This window comes from Carcharhinus amblyrhynchos, chromosome 16, assembly GCF_965287045.1.
Source record: "Carcharhinus amblyrhynchos chromosome 16, sCarAmb.v2.hapA, whole genome shotgun sequence".
Taxonomy (NCBI): domain Eukaryota; kingdom Metazoa; phylum Chordata; class Chondrichthyes; order Carcharhiniformes; family Carcharhinidae; genus Carcharhinus; species Carcharhinus amblyrhynchos.
In genome coordinates, this window is record NC_137339.1 from 10,006,551 (window position 1) to 10,029,363 (window position 22,813).

Consider the following 22,813-nt stretch of genomic DNA (forward strand, 5'->3'; position numbering starts at 1 on the left):
GTCCTGTTAAGTGAATTGACCTGAAGAGATGCTGGACTGTGGTGACTTGGGAAATTTCACAGTAACTTCATCACAGTCTTAATGTAAACATTACTTGTGACGAATAATTAAAACTTCATCTTGAGCTAATATGGAGGCACTTAAATCATTGAATCCCTACAGTACAGAAGGAGGCCATTTGGCCCACCGAGTCTGTACCGACTACAATCTCTCCCAGGCCCTATCCCTGTAACCCTACACATTTGCCCTGCTAATCCCTCTGACACTAGGGTCAATTTAGAATGGCCAATCCTCCTAACCCACACACCTTTGGACTGTGGGAGGAAACCAGAGCACCCGGAGGAAACCCACGCAGACACGGGGAGTGCAGGCTCCACACGGTCAGTGACCTGAGGCCGGAATCGAACCTGGGTCCCTGGCACTGTGACACAGCAGTGCTAACCACTGCATCACCCTGACAGCTGACATCAAATGCCAGTGCTGTTTAGGTGCATTGGCCGTGCTAAATTCTCCCTCAGTGTACCCAAACAGGTGGCGACCCAGGGATTTTCACAGTACGTTCATCGCAGTGTTAACGTTGGACCACTTGTGACTAACAAATACACCTTTTTTTTGGGAAAATGTTTCATTCCCAGCTCTGATAACTATTATAACTGTATGAGTCGGCATGGATGAGTTGGGCCGAAGGGTCTGTTTCCATGCTGTATATCTCTAATGACTGTGTCACTGTATGAATAAGAATGCACTGCTTTGAGTTGCATCTGATTTTGGTTTCACTTCACAATGAATTTCATTATTTAAAATAATGTTTTTTTTTTCCCACAGCTTATTCACATTCACATCAGTGTTGGATAGTATACTTCACATGCCTGGAGGAAAGGATGAAAAAATTCAACGTGTGTTGAGAGAAGACATAGTCAACCCACTCCGAAAGTGAGTAAGGAATGTCATAGAACACAGAAAAACTACAGCACAAACAGGCCCTTCGGCCCACAAGTTGCGCCGAACATATCTCTACCTACTAGGCTTACCTATAACCCTCAATCTTATTAAGTCCCATGTACTCGATACAGTGCAGACTCTTTCTGCACTGTCAGGTTCTATGATTCTACTCATCCAGAAGTCTATTAAAAGACCCTATCGAAGTCTTTCCTTGTGATCCTATATCCGACAGTTTGAAGATTGCTGCAATTCTGATCTTTAAAAAGTTATTGACATAACTATCACTGATTTACACCTCACTGCCATCCCTAATGTGGTGAGAAGCTGACCCATTCAGAGCAGCAATTGAACTCTTTGTGGTGGGATTGCCCGACTGCACTGGTTTGAAAAACTGGAGATTCCCGCCTGACTTCAGTGGACCTTTGCAGGAATTCCAGTGGCAGGCGGGATGGGAGAATTCTGGCCTCACTCTCTGCTCAGTTAGCTGACCTCAGCCAAAGAAGTGGTAGAGGCACTGAGACTTGACCTCAACGCTATTAGTCAAACGCAAGAAAATTAGCAAGGGTGCTTGCACTGATTGTTACCCCTGCTGCGTTTGATGGAAATCTGAGGACATGATTGTTACAGATTTCACAACAGTACTGTTGATATTCTTTTAGATTAAGAATTAGCTGTCCACTCCCATAAGTGGACTTTGTGTTTCCTATGGTCTGGAGAGAGAGTTTATTTATTATTATTATCTATAAGTGTCACAAGTAGGCTTACATTAACATTGCAATGAAGTTACTGCGAAAATCCCCTGGTCACCACACCCTGGCGCCTGTTTGGGTACAAAGAACAAAGAAAATTACAGCACAGGAACAAACCCTGTGGCCGCCCAAGCCTGCACCGACCATGTTGCCTAACTGAACTAAAACCCCCTACTCTACCGGAACTATACCCCTCTATTCCCATCCTTTTCATGTATTTGCCAAGGAAAGAGAATAAAACACCGAGGGAGAATTTAGCATGGGCAGCACGTCTTTCGGACTGTGGGAGGAAACCCATGCTGACACAGGGAGAAACATGCAACTCCACACAGACAGTGACCCGAGCCAGGAATCGAACCAGAGTCCCTGGAGCTGTGAGGCAACAGTGCTAACCACTGTGCCACTGCGCCACCCCAAATATTGCACAGTACCCAGCTAAGTAAGAGTGTGGAGATGGTAACAATAGACTAACTGTTGATTGTACTGGATGTTGTGGCCTCCTTTGCCAATTTAGACATTCTCCCGTCATTTTCAAAGGCTTAATCAACAACAATCTAGTAAAGCAAGCTGGTTTATTTCCAGACGAAACATAGAATCCCAGCAGTATAGTTTTGGGAGTTAACCGGTTGAAAACAGAAAGTGACTCTATAGTAACACACAAGTTGAATCAAAATTCTAAACCAATCTGGTGTATTAATTATTTCTCATTCTGATGTCTAAATAGATGACTTGCCTAATATTCTTTACATTTATTTTTCAAGAAGTACTGGCAATCTAACTGAAATTGTGGAGCTGTAACCCAGCAAGAACCTTGGTGACGAAAAGGGACCAGGGAACTGATTAGTGTAGAAACATGCTGAAATATTGCTATTGTAATTTTTTCTGTAATCCAGGATCCGGATTTTTAAATAAGTATTCAAGACTCCAAGAGTTAACCAACAAATCCTTTGATCCTAGGACAGGAGTTGTGAATGCGGATAAGGTGACAAAATTGAGGAAACTATTAGGATGTGACACATTTATTTCGGCTGAGAAAGGTAACTTTTTTTTTGCACAAGTAACATTCTGTAGAAGCTAATTTACTTAGGCCAGTATGTATGAATTCATTATACATATCCTCTTTATGTCACTCTCCCCCTCTCTCTCTTCCACTCTCTCCTCCGCTCTCTCTTCTGCTGATTCCTTTGCTGTCTCCCCTGCTGTCTCCCCCACCCTGTCCTCCATTTCCCCTTCACTCTCCCCCTTGCTCTCTTCCTCCCTCGTTCCCGCCTCGCTCTGTCCCACGCTCTGTCCCACGCTCTGTCCCTCGCTCTGTCCCTCGCTCTGTCCCTCGCTCTGTCCCTCGCTCTGTCCCTCGCTCTCGCTCTCCTGCTCACCTTCGACTTACTTGCTAGCTTGCTCTCTCTCTTGTGCTCTTATGCTCGCTGTCTCGCTCTATCGGGGTACCAAATATCAACATTCTAGCAAGTTGTGTTCATTCGAGATATTGCTGATTTGTTACATGAACTTGTAAATTACAAAGCTATCTTCAAAACATGTGCAATCGTGTTTTCCCTGTTGAATATCATTTATGTCTTGTGTATTAAAAAAAACTTTTCTTTGTACCTTAAAAAGTTTTTCACCCCTTGTCCCATCAAGGTTTTTGATTTTATTTATTATTGTCACGTGTGTTAATATACAGTAAAAAGTATTGTTCTTGCGCGCTACACGGATGAGTCATACCGTTCGTAGAGAAGGAAAGGAGTGCAGAATGTAGTGTTACAGTCACAGCTAGGCTGTAGAGAAAAATCAACTTAGTGCCTGGTAGGTGCAGTCAAAAGTCTGATGGCAGCAGGGAGGAAGCTGTTCTTGAGTTGGTTGGTACGTGACCTGAGACTTTTGTATCTTTTTCCCGACAGGAGAAGGTGGAAGAGAGTATGTCCAGGGAACGTGGGGTCCTTAATTATGCTGGCTACTTTTCTGAGGCAGTGGGAAGTGCAGAGAGAGTCAGTGGATGGGAAACTGGTTTGCGTGATGGATTGGGCTACATTCAGGACTCTTTGTAGTTTCTTGTGGTCTTGAGCAGAGCAGGAGTCATACCAAGCTGTGATACAACCAGAAAGAATGCTTTCTATGATGCACCTGTAACGTATCTTGTACCCCATTGCTATCTCTTTCTCCAAAGTCTCGCATCACTTTTATCTTTTGCTCAGGTTTTGCTATCCTGTTGGTGATATTTTGAGCTAAACAATTAAACTAAGTTAACAGGTTGAAGAATGAATTAAAAGGCAGCTGGTTAAAAGGTACTGAATCAAACAAAAACAAATCTCAAAGGACACTTAAAACGTATGATTAGAAGGGTTAGTAAAGCCCCTGTCGTTATGGAAGGTCTCCATTATGCCAGCGGACACCACGTGGTCCTCTTTAAAGGATGCCTGGCTGTCAACATAAGCTGGGGAGAGGGGCAGGCATCCCCTCGCTATTGCCCACTGCCTGGACCTGTCTTGACTAGGCCTAGAAGCAGCATGGTAGCACACTGGTTAGCACTGCTGCCTCATAGCTCCAGGGACCTGCGTTCGATTCCCGGCTTGGGTCACTGTTTATGTGGAGTTTGCACATTTTCTCTTGTCTGTGTGGGTTTCCTCCGGGTGCTCCGGTTTCCTCCCACAGTCCAAAGATGTGGGGGTTAGGTTGATTGGCCGTGCTAAATTATCCCTTAGTGTCCCGGGATGCACAGGTTAGAGGGATTAATGGGGTAAATATGTGGAGTTATGGGGATTGGGCCTGGGTGGGATTGTGGTCAGTGCAGACTCAATGGGCTGAATGGCCTCCTTCTGCACTGTAGGGATTCTTTGATTCTAGGAGGAGGCCTATTCTATTGGTGAAAGACTTTATGACATTAACTTAAAACTCTCCTTATTTTGATGATAATTGACTTAATTATATTTCATGCATTGTAATTACCAGTTTTACAGAACTGTGTAAAACATGAAACATCGTAGTTATGACATTGAATGTAAGGGGTGAAACTTTGTACAGTTATTTCCACAATACAGTAAGATAGTCACACATGTGGCAGAATTGCTTTTTAATCGGCATGATTTTTGGATGTCATTATTAGATTCTTACACTTTCTATCTTTCCTCTTGGAGACACAGGTCAGGGTTATTTGTGCAATCCAGATCTTCCTTTGGTCATGGACAATATTTACACGTGTCAGCTTGGTTAGATGACTACTTTTTATATCTCCAACTACCTGCGCAGTGCTCTGTGTCTTGGCCCCAGCAGTGGAATCATAAAACTCAAGAGCAATGCAGCACAATTGATCATGTAGGGGCTCAGAGTTCAAGTTGTTACCACGTGGATTAACGCAATAGACTAAATCTGCTATTCAGGACAACTTGCCGTTGAGTTCATAGAATCACACAGCACAGAAGAGGTTCTTCGGCCCATTGAGTCCACTCCAATACATTAGAAACACTTGAACTCCCACCAAATCCCATCTGCCAACACTTGGCCCATAGCCCTGAAGTCTCTGAAGGTGGCAACACAGGTGGAGAAGGTTGCAAAGAAAGCTTATGCAATGCTAGCCTTTATAGGAAGGGGTATAGAGTACAAGAGCTGTCGTCTAATGCTTCAGTTGTACAGAACGTTGGTTAGACCGCATTTGGAGTACTGCGTCCAGTTCTGGTCACCTTACTACCGGAAGGACGTGGAGACCCTGGAGAGAGTGCAGAGGAGGTTTACCAGGATGCTGCCTGGTACGGAAGGACTGGGTTACGAGGAAAGATTGGGAAAACTGGGACTCTTTTCCTTAGAAACATGGAGATTAAGGGGGAGATCTGATAGAGGTGTATAAAATAATGAAGGGTATAGATAGAGTCAACAGTGGCAGGCTTTTTCCTAGATTGGGGACAACTATTATGAGAGGTCACGAGCTAAGGGTGAGGGGGGGGAGAAGTATAATTTGGATACTAGAGGAAGGTTTTTCACACAGAGGGTCGTGGGGGTGTGGAATGCACTGCCAAGTAAGGTGGTGGAGGCAGGCACTCTGGACTTGTTTAAGGTTTACTTAGATAGGCACATGACTGAAACAGGGATGGAGGGTTATAGGAGACGGTTCTAAAAAGGGTCAGAGCCTCGGGACGATACTGGAAATGTAATACCACATGTTAATGTTTTGTCTCTTTTAATCCACAGGTGTGTCAGTCCACCTTGTTGTCAAACGAGGGGCATGCACACGGTGGATCGTGCGTGGGCCGCTCTTGAATGTTTCGAGAGTGGCCTAGTACTTCGTGTCATTGTGTGTTCTTAAACCTGGACCAGTAGACGGGCACCACAATAGCTCAGTGACTATCACTGCTAGCTGTGCAGATACGTGGATTTGGGCCAGTGTCTGTGGGAGTTTGCGCATTCTCCCTGTGGTTGCGTGGGTTTCCTCCGGGTGCTCCGGTTTCCTCCCGCACCCCAAAGATGTGCTTTTAGGCTGATTGGTGTACCAAATTGACCCTACACTATTCTCCCCTGAATCTGGCTACAATTGGGGTACCATTCGCATACACACGGGGCAGGGTAGGTGTAGGAAAATGCTTTGTTAAAATGGTGGTGCGGGCTCGTTGGGCCGAAGGGCCTGTTTCCCGTGCTGGGTTGTTCTTTGTTCTTTGTTATGATATGCCAAGTGCTCATCCAGATACTTCTTAAAGGACGTGAGACATCCCACCTCCACCACCCTCCTAGGCAGCGCTGTCCAGACCCCTCCCCACCCTCTGAAAAACGTTTTTGTCACATCCCCTTTAAACCTCCCACCCCCTCACCTTGAATTGGAATCAGTCTGTCTCTCAAATTTACCCAGTTATGTTTTTATTGTTGTTGATGATGTTCTATATGTCTATAATACATTATTTCAATGATTAATAAGATTATTAGTATTAATTAACATTATTTCGATCATTTAGCCTACCTGTCGTACTTCTGTACTTTCTCATTCAATATTCTTTTACTCTCTATCCTAGCATCTGTTCAACTAACTCGGTGATTTCAAAATTATTTGATTTGCTTGCTAAAATTAAGCAGATTTTTTTAAATGTGTTTTTATGCAGCTCTCATGCGTGCATGTATATTTTATAATAAATGCGTGCACTTTTTTAACAGGATTGTGTTTAATCCAAGCTTCTGGAGGAGAAATAGTTTAAAAATAAAGGGTAGATAATGACAGTCATTTACAATAGGGAAAAAAAGCAACTGAAGGATTCAAACTACCCTCTATCCCTTAATTGCCATTCCCACTGGTGAGTAGCTTAAATCGCAGTTAACCTTTGAGTCACCTTGCCTGTTATTTATTTAACAGCAATTAGACTTTGTAGCCTTAAAGGGTCACACCCCGAGTGTAGGAGTGCTTTACAAGCTATAACACACATGTTCAGCTGCTCAACCTGTTCTGGTCCCCCCATGCTGACACTATAGTTAAGAAAGCCCACCAACGCCTCTACTTTCTCAGAAGATTAAGGAAATTTGGCACATCAGCTACGACTCTCACCAAGTTTTACAGATGCACCATAGAAAGCATTCTTTCTGGTTGTATCTCAGCTTGGTATGGGCTCCTGCTCTGCCCAAGACCGCAAGGAACTACATAAGGTCGTGAATGTAGCCCAATCCATCACGCAAACCAGCCCTCCCATCCATTGACTCTGTCTACACTTCCCACTGCCTCGGCAAAGCAGCCAGCATAATTAAAGGACCCCACCCACCCCGGATATTCTCTCTTCCACTTTTTTCTGTTGGAAAAAAAGATACAAAAGTCTGAGATCACGAACCAACCGACTCAAGAACAGCTCCTTCCCAGCTGCCGACAGACTTTTGAATGGACCCACCTTGCATCAAGTCAATTTTTCTCTACACCCCAGCTATGACTGTAACTGTCTCGTTTCCTTCTCTATGAATGGTGTGTGCATAGTGCGCAAGGAACAATACTTCTCACTGTATGTTAATACATGTGACAATAATAAATCAAATCAAATCTAACAAGTCAGAGTATCAGCTGACTTTGCATGCCAAGAATGATGCACCATGCGTATCCTTTTAACCGTTCTTACTGTGTAAAATGGAAATGGTTAATAGTATTTACATAAATACATGTGGTGCAATTTTCTCAAATTTAGATCCAGAAGAATTTATCAATGTCCTACTGCACGAGGTCCTGGCAGTGGATCCATTGCTAAAGATCAGGTAACTATTAACATTTTTTAAAATTCTCCTTTGCCCCTGAATGTTGCCAGGACACAGTTTCACATGTGATAATTGCCTCACTGGTACCTCATAATTGTGCTCAGTTCATATGAGTCTGTTGAATTTTGACATGATGTGGATGTGCCGGCGTTGGACTGGGGTAAACACAGTAAAATGCCTGACAACACCAGGTTTTAGTCCAACCAATTTATTTGATAGTAAACGCACAAGCTTTCGGGTTAGTCCCTTCGTCAGGTGAATGGAGAGTTCTGGCCTCAGACAGAGCATATCAAACACAGACTCTGTGCTTTATATGCTCTGTCTGAGGCCAGAACTCTCCATTCACCTGACGAAGGGACTAACCCGAAAGCTTGTGCGTTTACTATCAAATAAATCGGTTGGACTAAAACCTGGTGTTGTCAGACATTTTACTGAATTTTGACATGACATATTGAACCATGAGTTAGGGTGGCATGGTAGCACTGCGGTTAGCACTGCTGCCTCATAGCACCGGGGACCTGGGTTCGATTCCCAGCTTGGGTCTCTGTGCGGAGTCTGTATGTTCTCCTTGTGTCTGCATGGGTTTGCTCCGGTTTCCTTCCACAGTTCAAAGATGTGCAGGTTAGCCGTGCTCAATTGACCCTAGTATCAGGGGGATTAGCAGGTTGAATACGTGGGATTATGGGAATAGGGTCTTGGTGGGATTGTGATTGGTGCAGTCTCGATGGGCCAAATGGCCTCCTTCTGTCCTGAAGGGATTCTATGAATTTGATTTTTGGAGCAAGCAAGGTGACGGGTTTGGGTCTGCCCGATCCCAGCAGAGCACTGGCTCTGTAACTTTAAGAATGACATTAAAACTGAAAAAAGAGACATGACATATTGAACCATGATGGTCATCAGTTGATCTCAAATCTTGCTTACTTGATGTCCATCGGCAGACTGATTTCCTTGATTCCCTCTTCAGCTGAAGCTAATTGTAAATCTCACATTGTCGATCTGAGTTCAGGTCACTCAGCATAGGCTTTGAGTTGCTGCTGGGACTTACTGGTCGAGATTGCTATTTGTTACACTAAGTGACACTATCTCCCATTAGAGGACCTCAGATGATAATTTAAAATCAAGGGAATTTCTGGATGTTAGCCAACGTACGAATTACGAGCTCTAACTTCACCTCTATCAGTTCCTTTACAGAGGAAATCCATCTGAAAGTCAATGGTTTAATTTGTTCTGAGCAAATCTGTTTTCACGAGATGTCACAATGTACAGTCTTAAGTGCATGTCTGAGGATTTAGTGGATGGATTTTCTGTTTTATATTGATAGTGTGGCCTCTACCCCTTAAAAAATGCTTTTGTTTAATCATAGAAAGCCTACAGTGCAGAAGGAGGCTGTCCAGCAGATCAATTCTGAACTGACAATAATCCCACCCATTCCCCATCCCCGTAACCCCACATATTTAACCCGCTAATCCCTCTAATTTACACATCCCAGGACACTAAAGGGCAATATAGCATGGCTAATCCACCTAACCTGCACATCTTTGGACTGTGGGAGGAAACCAGAGCACCCGGAGGAAGCCCACGCAGACACGGGGGAAACATGCAGACTCCATGCAGACAATGACCCAAGCCAGGAATTGAATCCAGGTCAAAGGAGCTGTGAGGCAGCAGCGCTAACCACTGTGTGTTGAACTGCTGATCCTCTCTGAGTATGCCTGGCCTTGGACATTAATCATTGATACCAATTCAAGAATGCAAAGAAGTAATCTCCAATTTTACTACTTCCTACCATTTTAGTTAGAAGTGATATCTGGTGATTTAGTAGACAGCTAAGAATAGCTTTACAACAATACCTCAAAATCTAAGTCTCTATGTTTCCCACCATGGTTTATGTAAGGAGGGTAAAACTACCAGGATTGCTTTGTTACTCCAGACTTTGCTTTCAGTTTCTGTGTAGTCTGTGCGTACACCATTAAATGTGGAAATCGAGAAATTGCTGTCAGTAATTTTACATATCTGCGTGGAGTGTGCACATTCTCCCAGTGTCCACATGGGTTTCCTCTGGGTGCTCTGGTTTTCTCCCACAGTCAAAAGAAAGTAAAGTTTATTTATTAGTCACAAGTAGGCTTACATCGACACTGCAATGAAGTTACTGGGAAATTCCCCTAGTCGCCACACTCTGGCGCCTGTTCGGGTACACTGAGGCACATTGGGCCTAACCAGCACACCTTTCGGACTGTGAGAGGAAACAGGAGCACCCGGAGGAAACCCACGCAGGCACAGGGAGAACGTGCAGACTCCACACAGACAGTGACCCAAGCTGGGAATCGAACCTGGGCGCTGTGAGGCAGCAGTGTTAACCACTGTGTCACCCCCAAATCTTAAACCTGTTAATTTTAATTGTACTATTACCTTACATTGGCTATATTTATACAAGTGAGCTCAAGAGATTTGTGTAACATCATTATTCTTGTGAATGATTCAGGTCAGGCCAGAAAATTCAGGAGAGCTACTGTTACCAGATAATCCTGGAGAAAGATGAGAAACTGAATGTGCCAACAGTACAGTTACTTCTGGAGAGATCCTTCCTTTCTTGTGATTTAAAGTTTGAGGAGGTTGGTTATGGTCTCTTTACAAAACATTGTGGAGACCTCTATTTTTTGCTGTTTTAAATGTTGAGGATGTGGTTCTGTGTTACTCTGTGTAATACTGTGCTGTGGGGGAAATGAAATCTTAGCCATTTTAATACTCTCCATTATTACTAAATGACCCACCTTCCAGATGGTACGCTCAACTTATATTTTGGAACTTAAAAGCACCCCTTAGAATCTAGTCTCCTTCAAATAGTTGATTTTACGCCAAGAAAGCTTGAACCAGGGTTTCTCAAACTTTTCCAGCCATGCATCCTGATGAACTCCCAAGAGTACCGAAGGAACCACCGAGAAACATTCTTATTGTGCTGAAGAACCAAACCACAAAGAAAAGATTATTTTCTTGCAATAAGCACAAGAGGGTGACACGGTAGCACAGTGGTTAGCACTGCTGCTTCACAGCTCCAGGGACCTGGGTTTGATTCCCGGCTCAGGCCACTGTCTGTGTGGAGTCTGCTCATTCTCCCCATGTCTGCGTGGGTTTTCTCCGGGTGCTCCGGTTTCCTCCCACAGTCCAAAGATGTGTGGATTAGGTTGATTGGCCATGCTAAAAATTGCCCTTAGTGTCTTAAGATGCATACGTTAAAGGGATTAGAAGGTAAAATATGTAGGGATATGGGGGTAAGGCCTGGGTGGGATTGTGGTCAGTGCAGACTTGATGGGCCGAAGGGCCTCTTTCTGCACTGTAGGGTTCTGTGATTTCTATGAGGACTAACACCTAATGTATGAAAGTCTTTTGTATTTCTAATATGTATACTTTAACTATAATTTAACAGCTGTCTTACCAGAAAGATGTACTTGGGCCTTATAATTTTGTCAGGAGTAGTCCTTCGAACCTGCTCCCCCATTCATTATGACCATGGCTGATCATCAAATCTAATATCCTAATCCTTCCTTCCTCCCCCACCCCCCCCCCCACCCTCTCCCCAATTGATTGATCTCTTTAGTCCCAAGAGTTATATCTATTTCATTCTTGAAGTCGCACAACATTTTGGCCTCACACACACTCATCGTTTCTCGCACACACACAGATATACACACTCATTCTCTCTCTCTCTCTCTCATGCACACATACTCATCCTATCTCTCACATTCATCACTCTCTCACACACACACACTCATCCTCTCTCAAACACACACGCACACACATACACGTTCATCCTCTCTCTTAACAAACACTCATCATCTCTCTCACATTCATTACTCTCTCTTTCACACACACACACACTCACTCATCCCTCTCTCTTTTTCATACATACCTTTCTGTGAGGCCCAAACCTGCCACCCACCCCACGCAGACACTGCTCTTTTTTTCCCAAGGCCTGGCCCCTCTTACCCTGTGGAGATGCTGGCATTGGGCTGGGGTAAACACAGTAAGAAGTCTCACAACCCCAGGATAAAGTCCAACAGGTTTATTTGATAGCAAACGCCATTAGCTTTCTGAGCGATTGCTGCTCACCTGACGAAGGAGCAGCACACGCTCAGAAAGTTAATGGCGTTTACTACCAAATAAACCTGTTGAACTTTAACCTGGTGTTGTGAGACTTCTTACCCTCTCACCCAACGCAGGAGCCCCTCTCCCCCGATGGAGACAATTTTGTGCCGTTTTCAGCTCATCCAATCCGAGGCCGGATGCTGGAGAAGCTGAAAACAACACAAAATAGTATTGATCTGTCTGGCTTGGTGCAGAACCCCTGGGGAGGCTCCAGTTCCATGGAATGTAGTGTGGGAACCCCTGGGGAAACTCCGGTTCCACGGAGCCTGGTTTGGGAACCCCTGGGGAGGCTCCAGTTCCATGGAACCGAGTTTGGGAACCCCTAGTTTGAACTACTTATTTTAAAGGGGAGATGTAACTTTGTATGGGACTAAAAACTGAATGATCAGATAGTTTGAATTAATTGCATGTTTTCCTCAATGCTCTTCCTGCTTACTGGTCACAGAAAAATGTTAATTAATCACTCATGTCATATGTTTGTTGGTTTTTAATTTTTTTTATTGATATGTGCTGTCATATGTGTGCTACATTATAATGAATTTCACTCTGTAGATTTTGAAAACACTTTTGTGTTAATCTGCTACATTTTCCATTATATCACTGAGGCTTGGGTTAAATTATTCCCAGATTGAAAGGATCAGCGTCTCTTCCCTGTTGACTGACTGTGTGCGTTCAATTTAGCGAATTTGCTTTTCCCTACACCCCCACTGCTCCCACCTAGCACCAGACTGCCGTTAATTTAGCAGTAAAGTATGAGTTGTGATCACTATGGCTTGTGTGAATAGTTGACCCGAAAAAGGTGTGTGAATAGTTGAAGTGCAGTGAAGGATTGGGGTTTAAGTTCTTGAGGCTGGAGTTAAAATACATGGGGGCATTGTAGCAAAGCTTTTAACCCTGCAGCTAACTTGCATGATCTTGAGGTGTGACAACAGCTTGGATTGTTGGGCGGCACGGTGGCACAATGGTTAGAGCACTGATGCCTCACAGTGCCGGGGACCCGGGTTCGATTCCCGGCTTAGGTCACCGTCTGTGTGGAGTTTGCACGTCCCTCCCCGTGTCTGTGCGGGTTTCCTCTGGGCGCTCCGGTTTCCTCCCACTCTCCAAAGATGTGTGCGTTTGTTTGATTGGCCGTGCTAAATTGCCCCTTAGTGTCGGGGGGCTTAGCGAGGGTAGATACATGGGGTTATGGGGATAGGGTTTGGGTGGGATTGTTGTCGGTGCAGACTCGATGGGCTAAATGGCCTCGTTCTGCACTGTAGGGCTTCTGTGATTCTATGAAACCATTCTCAGAACTATCTCTATTTCAGATCCCACTGTGCCTCTTGGTTCAGATGCCACGGTTCGGGAAACAGTTTAAAATGTTCACAAAGATCATGCCCTCGCTGGAACTAGATATCACGGATTTACTGAATAACGGCAAGTTTCAGCTCTGTGTTGGTGATTCTGCCTCTCATGTCACAAGACAGTTTTCCTTTTGCTTAATGGCATGTAATTATACAGCAGATTAACTAGCAGTAAATGTAAACATGTCACCCTGTGCTTATACCCACCTGCTGACATTAGTGCTGCATTAGATGCACAAGATAATTCTAGGTCTAATAAGGTAGTGCCTGTTAGAAATTATTTTGCTTCGATGCCATGTACAGCACAGGGATTGAAGTAACTTTTGTTGTCAGGCATTTTACATTATGAACACTATAAGAACATAAGAAATAGGAGCAGGAGTAGGCCATCTAGTCCTTCGAGCCTGCCCCGCCGTTCAATAAGATCATGACTGATCTGAAGTGGATCAGTTCCACTTTCCCACTTTCTCCTCATAACCCTTAATCCCCCTGTCTATCAGAAACCTAGCTACCCGTGACTTAAATATATTTAGCGAGGTAGCCTCCACCACTTCAACGGGCAGAGAATTCCAGAGATTCACCACCCTTTGAGTGAAGAAGTTCCTCCTCAACTCCGTTCTAAACTGCACCCCCCTTATCTTGAGGCTGTGCCCTCTAGTCCTTCTGTCCTTTCTGAGCGGGAAGAATCTCTCTACCTCTACCCTATCCATCCCTTTCATTATCTTATACGTCTCTATAAGATCCCCCCTCATCCTTCTAAACTCCAATGAGTACAGACCCAGTCTATTCAATGTCTCCTCATAGTCCAACCCCCTCATCTCTGGTATCAGCCTAGTGAACCTTCTCTGCACTCTCTCCAAGGCCAGTATATCCTTTCGCAAATAAGTGATGCAGTTGGTCTTTTAATCCACTCTGCAAAAGGGTGGCACAGTGGTTAGCACTGCTGCCTCACTGCGCCAGGGAGCCAGCTTCGATTCCCGGCTTGGGTCCCTGTCTCTGCAGAGTTTGCACATTCTCCTCGTGTCTCCATGAGTTTCCTCCAAGTGCTCCGGTTTCCTCCCACAGTCCGAAAGATGTGCTGGTGAGGTGCATTGGCCATGCTAAATTGCCCCTTAGGTGCTAAAATGTGGTGACTAGGGGATCTTCACAGTAACTTCCTTTCACCGTTAATGTAAGCCTACTTGTGACACTAATGAATAAACTTCAACTTTAAAACTTTAGGTCAATATGCACATGTATTTATCATCCAATAATCCAGACCCTTACACTATCATTGCTTGATCATCCAATACTCCAAACCCCTACACTGTCATTACCTGGAATGTCCTGACCCACTGTCAGTATAGACCCACCACAAGTTAGGAACACAATGATATATAGATAGGCAGGAGTGGCACTCCGAGTGCTGTGGTTTCCTCCCACTGTCCAAAGATGTGCGGGTTAGGTGGACTGGCCATGCTAAATTGATCCTAGTATCAGGGTGATTAGCAGGTTAAATACATGGGGTAATGGGAATGGGGACTGGTTGGGATTGTGGTCGGTGCAGACTCGATGGGCCGAATGGCCTCCTTTTGCACTGTAGGGGATTCTAAACTTGCCAAAAGTTCTACTGGTTAACTTTAAATGGCATAAAGAATTTGGCAATTTGTTTGCAGCTCTGAGACAGTGCTTCATCTGTGGAGAAGTGGCGGAGTATGAATGTGCTCAGTGTCTTCTGGACCCAACTCTTAATCCAGGTGCCATAAAGCAGTACTGCTACGTTTGCAACAATCAGGTAAGAAGGTGTCCAAAGTCCAAAGATTTGCGGGTTAGGTGGATCGGCCATGTGGCCATTGTCCCTCGTGTCATGGGCTCAAGGTGAGAGGGGCGAGGTATAACTCCGATATCAGAGGGACGTTTTTTACGCAGAGGGTGGTGGGGGCCTAGAATGCGCTGCCAAGTAAGGTGGTGGGTGGAGGCAGACACACTGGCATCGTTTAAGAATTACCTGGATAGGCACATGAGTAGCCTGGGAATGGAGGGATACAAACGAATGGTCTAGTTGGACCACTGGCTTGGAGGGCCAAAGGGCCTGTTTCCTGTGCTGGACTGTTCTTTGTTCTCTGTCGGGGGTGTGTGGGGCTAGCAGGGTAAATACATGGAGTTATGGGGATGGGGTGGGGTGCAGACTCGATGGGCCAAATGGCCTCCTTCTGCACTGTAGGGATTCTGTGAATGAAAACTGGATTAAATTTTCTTTCTAAGTGAACAGGCTGTGTGTGTTGAGTTGTTAGACTGTGATGGGGCACAGGTTTGAATCCAGTCCACTCTGCCGCCGCCATCCTTCTAACACCTTTTCTCCTGGAATTTCCCACAGGTTCATTCCCATAAGGAGAGGAAAGATCATCAGTTCCGAAAATTTCCGTACCCGAGGGACGTTGCTGTCCGATCCCCTTTTCCACGACACAGGATGGAACTGTTTGCAGTGCTGTGTATTGAAACCAGCCATTATGTTTCGTTTGTGAAGTACGGGCCCGGCAAAGATTCCTGGCTGTTCTTTGACAGCATGGCAGACCGAATTGGTAATTTCTGTTGAGTGCAGTCTCTGAGCAAAACGAGTTGCGTTCCTGTCTCCCTCCCTTCTCTTACATTTTTACATCTGATTAATTTAATCATGAATTTATGGGAGGCGTTGGCCTAGTGGTGCCATCACTAGACTATTAATCCAGAAACTCAACTAATGTTCTGGGGACCCGGGTTCGAATCCCGCCAGGGCAGATGGTGGAATTTGAATTCAATAAAAAAAGTCTGGCGTTAGGAATCTACTGACGACCGTGATGCCACTGTCAAAGATGTGTGGGTTAGATTGATTGGCCATGGTAGATTGCCCCTTCGTGTCAGGGGGACTAGGAGGGTAAATACATAGGGCTACGTTTAGGGCTGGGTGGGATTGTGGTCGGTGCAGACTTGATGGGCTGAATGGCTCCTTCTACACTGTAGGGGATTCTGTGAGTTCTGTCGGGAAGAACCCATCTGGTTCACTAATGCCCTTTAGGGAAGGAAATCTGCCGTCCTTACCTGGTCTGGCCTACATGTGACTCCAGAGCCACTGCCATGTGGTTGACTCTTAAATGTCTCAGGGATGGGCAATAAATGCTGGCCCAGACAGTGATGCCCATGTCCCATGAATTAATAAAAAAAACTTCCTGGTTGCTTAGTGGGTATTGTCTCTGGACCAATAATCCAGTGGGATTCAGACTTGGACTGAATCTTGGGATTGAATCCCACCATGACAGATCAATAAAAGACATATCTGGAATTAAAAATCTTAATGATGATCATGAAACTGTTGTCAATTGTTGTAAAAACCCTAATTTGGGGAAGGAAATCTGCCATCCTTGCCCTGTCTGGCCTATATGAGAGCCCAGCAATGTGACTCACTCTTAAATGTCCTCTGAAATGGCCTAGCAAGCCATTCAGTTCATAGAATCATAGAATGCCTACAGCGCAGAAGGAGGCCATTCGGCCCATCGAGACAATAATCCCAACCAGGCCCTATCCCAGTAACCCCATTTATTTACCCTGCTAATCCCCTGACACTAGTGTCAATTTAGCCAATCAATCTCGCCTATACAATCTTTGGACTGTGTGAGGAAACCGGAGCACCCGGAGGAAACCCACGCAGACACGGGGAGAATGTGCAAACTCCACACAGACAGTGAACCAAGGCTGGACTTGAAACTGGATCCCTGGCACCGTGCCACCACGCCACCTCCTGTGCCGCCATGCTGCCCTTATTGCCCAGTCGAAGGGCAATAAATGCTGGCCCAGCCAGAGATGCCCATAAATGAATAAAAAAGTTCTTTTACAACAATTGAGGGGGCGGTGGTGAAAATGATCTTAGTGATAGCATTGAAGGAACTCTAACCATCAGCAGCAATATTTACATGACCGTCAGAATTGTATATTGGTATTGTTCTAAATTTAAAACGAAACAAAGTAAAACCGATTTTGTGTGCTGTGGAAATTAGGTCAATGTTCACAACGCCTCTTCCTCGCCTCTTTCTGAAATCCATCTTTATTAGTTACTGAGCAGTGAGCTGCTTTATTTGGTGAAGTGGACTGCATATCTGGTGACAGATCAAATTTTGCTCTGTAGTGAAACAGTAGCTGTGGGAGCTAAAGCAGACCTACGTACTTACTGAGCTAGAATCTCAAATCAGCTCGTTGGACCTGTTCTTGTGGGCGATATATAATATTTCCAATCCACCTATAACACCAACCATTTTCTTCTTTATTCTGATATTCACTTGAATGTACCTTTTGACCTTAATGACCTGACTTGAAAATAAGAAATCTTACAACACCAGATTAAAGTCCGACAGTTCTGTTTGGAATCACAAGCTTTTGGAGCGCTGCTGTAATTCCAATCTGTAATTATCTTGCAATTGTGTCTTTGCCTATATATGCCGTGTTAGTGAACTTACCTCCACTCACCTGATGAAGGAGCAGCGCTCCAAATGCTCGTGATTCCAAATAAAGCTGTTGGACTTTAACCTGGTGTCGTAAGACTTTTTACTTTGCCCACTCCTGTCCAACGACAGCATCTCCATATCATTACTTGAAAATAAGAGCTGTTGTTGCACTATATTATTCAATTATTATCTGACATTAATTCCAAATCAGTCATCCATCCCTGTGCACAACTCAGTATCTTCATAGCTGGAATATTATTTTTTGACTCTTGGGAGCATCTGTCTAAGATGGTATACACATTTGGGTTCCATACTTTGCTTAGCAATAGATAAGAACATTAAGTTTAGTTTACCTCAATGATAATGCACTCACCTCAGTGTCGGAATTCAGGCTAAATCCCAGAAGTGGGTTTTGTATTATTGTATGTGAGATACTTTTACATGAGGCATTAAACGGAGGCTGCATCTGCCTGTTTGCAATAATATCAAACTGTAGCTAATAACGTTGACTGCGAATCCCACAACAATATTCAGAGAAGAGCAGAAAGGTCTTCCAGTATCCTTGCCAACATTTATCCCACAACCATCACTATCAGAAATCTATTAACTAGTCACATTTTAAAAAATGTATTCCTTAGGACGGCACAGTGGTAAAGTCATTAGAACTGCTGCCTCCCAGTGGCTGGGACCCAGGTTCGATTTCCAGCTTGGGTCACTGTCTGTGCGGAGTCTGCACGTTCTCCCTGTGTCTGTGTGGGTTTCCGCTGGGTGCTCCGGTTTCCTCCCACAGTCTGAAGGATGTGTGGGTTAGGTGCCCTAACCATGCTAAATTCTCCCTCATTGTACCCATACAGATGCCGGAGTGTGGCTATTACAGGGTTTTCATAGTAACTTCATTGCGGTGTTAATGTAAGCCTATTGGTGATTGATAAATGTTTTAAAAATGAAATTTATGGGATGTGGGTGTCGCTGGCTGGGCCAGCATTTATTGCCCATCCGAGGGCATTAAAGAGTCAACCACATTTCTGTGGGTCTGATGTCATATGTAGGCCAGATCGGGTAAGGACAGCAGATTTCCTTCCCTAAAGAACATCAGTGAACCAGATGGGTTTAAAAGTCTATTGATGGCCATGAAACCATTGTCAATTGTCGCAAAAGACCCATCAGGTTCACTAATGTCCTTTTGGGAAGGAAATCTGCTGTCCTTACCTGATCTGGCCAACATGTGACTTCAGACCCACAGCAATGTCATTGACTCTTAAATGCCCTTGGATGGGCAATAAATGGTGGCCCTGCCACACGCCATGAACAAATAAATTCCTTTGTGCAAAGTTACAGTGCATTTCTCGGCATTTCAAAAAGTAATTTTCTTTTGGATCTAAAGGCTCTTTGACATGTCATAAGGACAAAGAGACTACATTTCTTTCATCTTGAAAAAAAAATGTATTTTAGTAAAGCCATTTGACCCAGTAAAGCTTATGGGTATAAATGTTCTGCACTGAGGTTAATTCAAATATGTTGCTCTTTGCACAAAGAAGTTCTTCCCAATGGATATTTGAAAGCTTGCTTGTCACATTTATATTTGTCCTCCCACTTGGCTTCCTTGTCTTGCTCTCTGAAGTAATACGAGCTTGTCTTGCTGTTAAGTATTTTGTATACTTAAATGAAGTGAGCATAAAGATAATATAGATTCACAAACTGCTGCTCGCTACAGTGCCACCCTCAACTCTGTTTTCTCACGCACATATTGATGCAAGGTTTGTTTCACTGACCAGTCCATTCTGCTTATTCTAGGCGATGAGAATATTCCAGAGATAACAGATTGTCCACAAATAGGTGATTATCTGATGATGTCAGAGGACAAGCTGGCTTATACAGACCCGAAGCAGCTCGATGGATTTGCCAAGAGACTGTTCTGTGATGCCTATATGTGCATGTATCAGAGCCCAAGGATGTGCTTGTATTAATGATGCCCGACCAGAGTTCAAAAGGCTTACAATGAGACTGCACCTTCCACTAAGTGATTTAAAATGGATGTATTTTCAGTGCTCGGCATCTTTGCGTGAAACAGATCATTCAGTGAGGAGGGAATGTTGGTCTGTCAAATGCTCCTGTATTATCCGAATCAAATAGTCTGCCTTGCATTATGAAATAACACAGCAAACAAGACAATCCGTATTGTTTCCTGAATTTACAGGAACGTTGGATGCTATTAATTTCCACCCAGTGTTTGTCACATTAACACGGGTGTGTACCACAGGACTTATTCAACTGGAAAATAAAGCCAAAGAAGGAGACTGTGGTAGCTCTGTTATAGATAGTAACAGGCAAAATAAATCGCAGACCATACAGTACTGAGCAACAGAATAACAGCTGGACTTGCCTAGCAGCTTATACATGAGGAAATCAGAGAATTTACTTGTGTAAATTATATAATCAGCATGTTACTATATAGGACTGTCTTCTATGAGGACAGGTCAAACATACAATTGTGCCCACACATGCACTATAGATATGCTCACTGGCATAATTTTCTATCCCAGTTAATTTACTTGTGTAAGTAATAAAGAACTTGGAACAAATTTTAACTTTCCTTCTCTCTTCTGCAGAAACATTACTAATCCCCTTCCTAGTTTTTCAAATTCTTTTTGTGGGCTATCAGAGATGGGCAATAAATGCTAGCTAGCCTTAACAACAGGGTGGCACAGTGGTTAGCACTGCTGGCTCACAGTGCCAGAGACCTGCATTCGATTCCTGGCTTGGGTCACTGTCTGTGTGGAGTCTGCACGTTCTCCACGTGTCTGCGTGGGTTTCCTCTGGATGCTCTAGTTTCCTCCCACTGTCCAAAGACGTGCAGGTTAGGTGAATTGGCTGTGCTAAATTCTCCCTCAGTGTACCCGAACAGGCACCGGAGTGTGGCAACTAGGGAGTTTTCACAGTGGCTTCATTGCAGTGTTAATGTAAGCCTACTTGTGACTAATAAATAAGCTTTAGTGGTTTACTTGACCATTTCAGAGGCCCAGTTTAAAAAGCCACATTACAGTGGGGCTAGAGTTACAGACAGGCCAGATGGCGTGAGGAGAGCAGATTGCTTTTCCTAAAGGACAGTACTGAACCATGTGGCTTTCTACAACATTGAATGGCAGAATGGAGTCAATGGGCTGAATGGCCTACTTTTGCACCTGGGCCTTTTGGTCCTGGTTGTCATCATTACTGATACCAGCTTTGATGGAATATAGTGGCTTGCTTTACAGACCCACAAAACTTCTGTTAACTAATAGAAAGCAAAGAGTGGGGGTAAATGGGTGTTTTTCTGGTTGGCAATCAGTGACTAGTGGTGTGTCTCAGGGATCAGTGTTGGGACCACAATTGTTTACAATTTACATAGATGATTTGGAGTTGGGGACCAAGTGTAGTGTGTCAAAATTCACAGATGACATTAAGATGAGTGGCAAAGCAAAGTGTGCAGAGGATGCTGAAAATCTGCAAAGGGACACAGATAGTCTAAGTGAGTGGGTAAGGGTCTGGTAGATGGAATGCAGTGTTGGTAAATGTGAGGTCATCCATTTTAGTAGGAATAACAGCAAAATGGACTATTATTTAAATAGTAAAAAATGTCCCTCTGCATAGCAGCATGCTGCCCTGGGTGTCCTTGTCAGGAATCTCAAGGAGTTGGTTTGGAGGTGCAGCAGGTAATTAAGAAGGCAAATGGAAGTTTGTCCTTCATTGCTAGAGGGATGGAGTTTAAAAACAGGGAGGTTGTGTTGCAGCTGTATAAGGTGCTGGTGAGGCCACACTGGGAGTACTGTATACAGTTTTAGTCTCCTTACTTGAAAAAGAATATACTGGCACTGGAAGGGGTGCAGAGGAGATTCCGGAGTTGAGAGGGTTGGCTTATGAGGAGAAATTGAGTAGATTGGGGCTATACTCATTGGAATTCAGAAGAATGAGGGGAGATCTTATAGAAATATATAAGATTATGAGGGGAGTAGGTAAGATAAAAGCAGGGAAGTTGTTTCCACTGGCGGGTGAAGCTGGAACTAGGGGGCATAACCTCAAAATAAAGGGAAGCAGATTTAGGACTGAGTTGAGGAGGAACTTCTTCACACAAGGGGTTGTGAATCTGTGGAATTCCTCCTGCTGGTGAAGCAGTTGAGGCGACCTCACTGAATGTTTTTAAAGCAAGGATAGATAAAAGTTTTGACCAGTCAAGGAATTAAGGATTATGGTGAGTGGGCAGGTAAGTGGAGCTGAGTCCACGAAAAGATGAGTCATGATCTTATTGAATGGTGGAGCGGGCTCGAGAGGCCAGGTGGTCCATTCCTGCTCCTAGTTCTTATGTTCCTAAAACATGATGTTAAATTAACTAATTAAAATAGCTGAGAAATTGGGCACGACAGGCTCACAATTTCCTGCCAAATGTAACTGTCATGATGTGGAGATGCCGGCGTTGGACTGGGGTAAACACAGTAAGAAGTCTGACAACACCAGGTTTAAGTCCAACCGATTTATTTGATAGTAAACACACAAGCTTTCGAGGTTAACCTCTTCGTCAGGTGAATGGAGAGAACTCTCCTTTCACCTGACGAAGAGGTTAACCTCGAAAGCTTGTGAGTTTACCATCAAATAAATCAGTTGGACTTAAATCTAACTGTGCCAGGAACCAAGGATTCAACTCCAGCTCTCTGATGGCCAGTGATCACCTGGGGAGGAGAGAATGATGTGTTTTGGTTGTGATGATCTGAGTTCAGCAGTGGGTGGCCACTGCTTTGTGATTCCATCAATTAAACACATTTTTCCTTTTTGTAAGATTTCTGATTTTTTGCGAGTGTTTTGCAGATCATTTCAATTCTGTTCATTTCTCTGTAATAATGAGAAATATTGCTGTTCCCTCAAAGCAGTGCCACTGATTTATGATGACTAAGTAGGTCAAATTTCTTCAGTGTTAGAGTCATAGAGGTTTACAGCATGGAAACAG

The 22,813-nt window shown here is 44.1% G+C and overlaps 1 protein-coding gene across 1 annotated transcript in view; it reads left to right on the forward strand.

The window, feature by feature from the left end:
• The window catches only part of cyld2 (cylindromatosis (turban tumor syndrome) 2), a 46,719-nt gene extending 24,387 nt beyond the window's left edge, over positions 1-22,332 (forward strand). Inside the window, exons 8-15 of the mRNA XM_080204678.1 lie at positions 826-933; positions 2,649-2,728; positions 7,829-7,895; positions 10,378-10,507; positions 13,346-13,454; positions 15,037-15,155; positions 15,738-15,942; positions 19,630-22,332. Of these exons, the coding sequence (XP_080060804.1) occupies positions 826-933; positions 2,649-2,728; positions 7,829-7,895; positions 10,378-10,507; positions 13,346-13,454; positions 15,037-15,155; positions 15,738-15,942; positions 19,630-19,802 (991 nt within the window). The 3' untranslated portion in view covers positions 19,803-22,332. The remainder of the gene's footprint in view (positions 1-825; positions 934-2,648; positions 2,729-7,828; positions 7,896-10,377; positions 10,508-13,345; positions 13,455-15,036; positions 15,156-15,737; positions 15,943-19,629) is intronic.
• Positions 22,333-22,813: the final 481 nt, after the last annotated feature.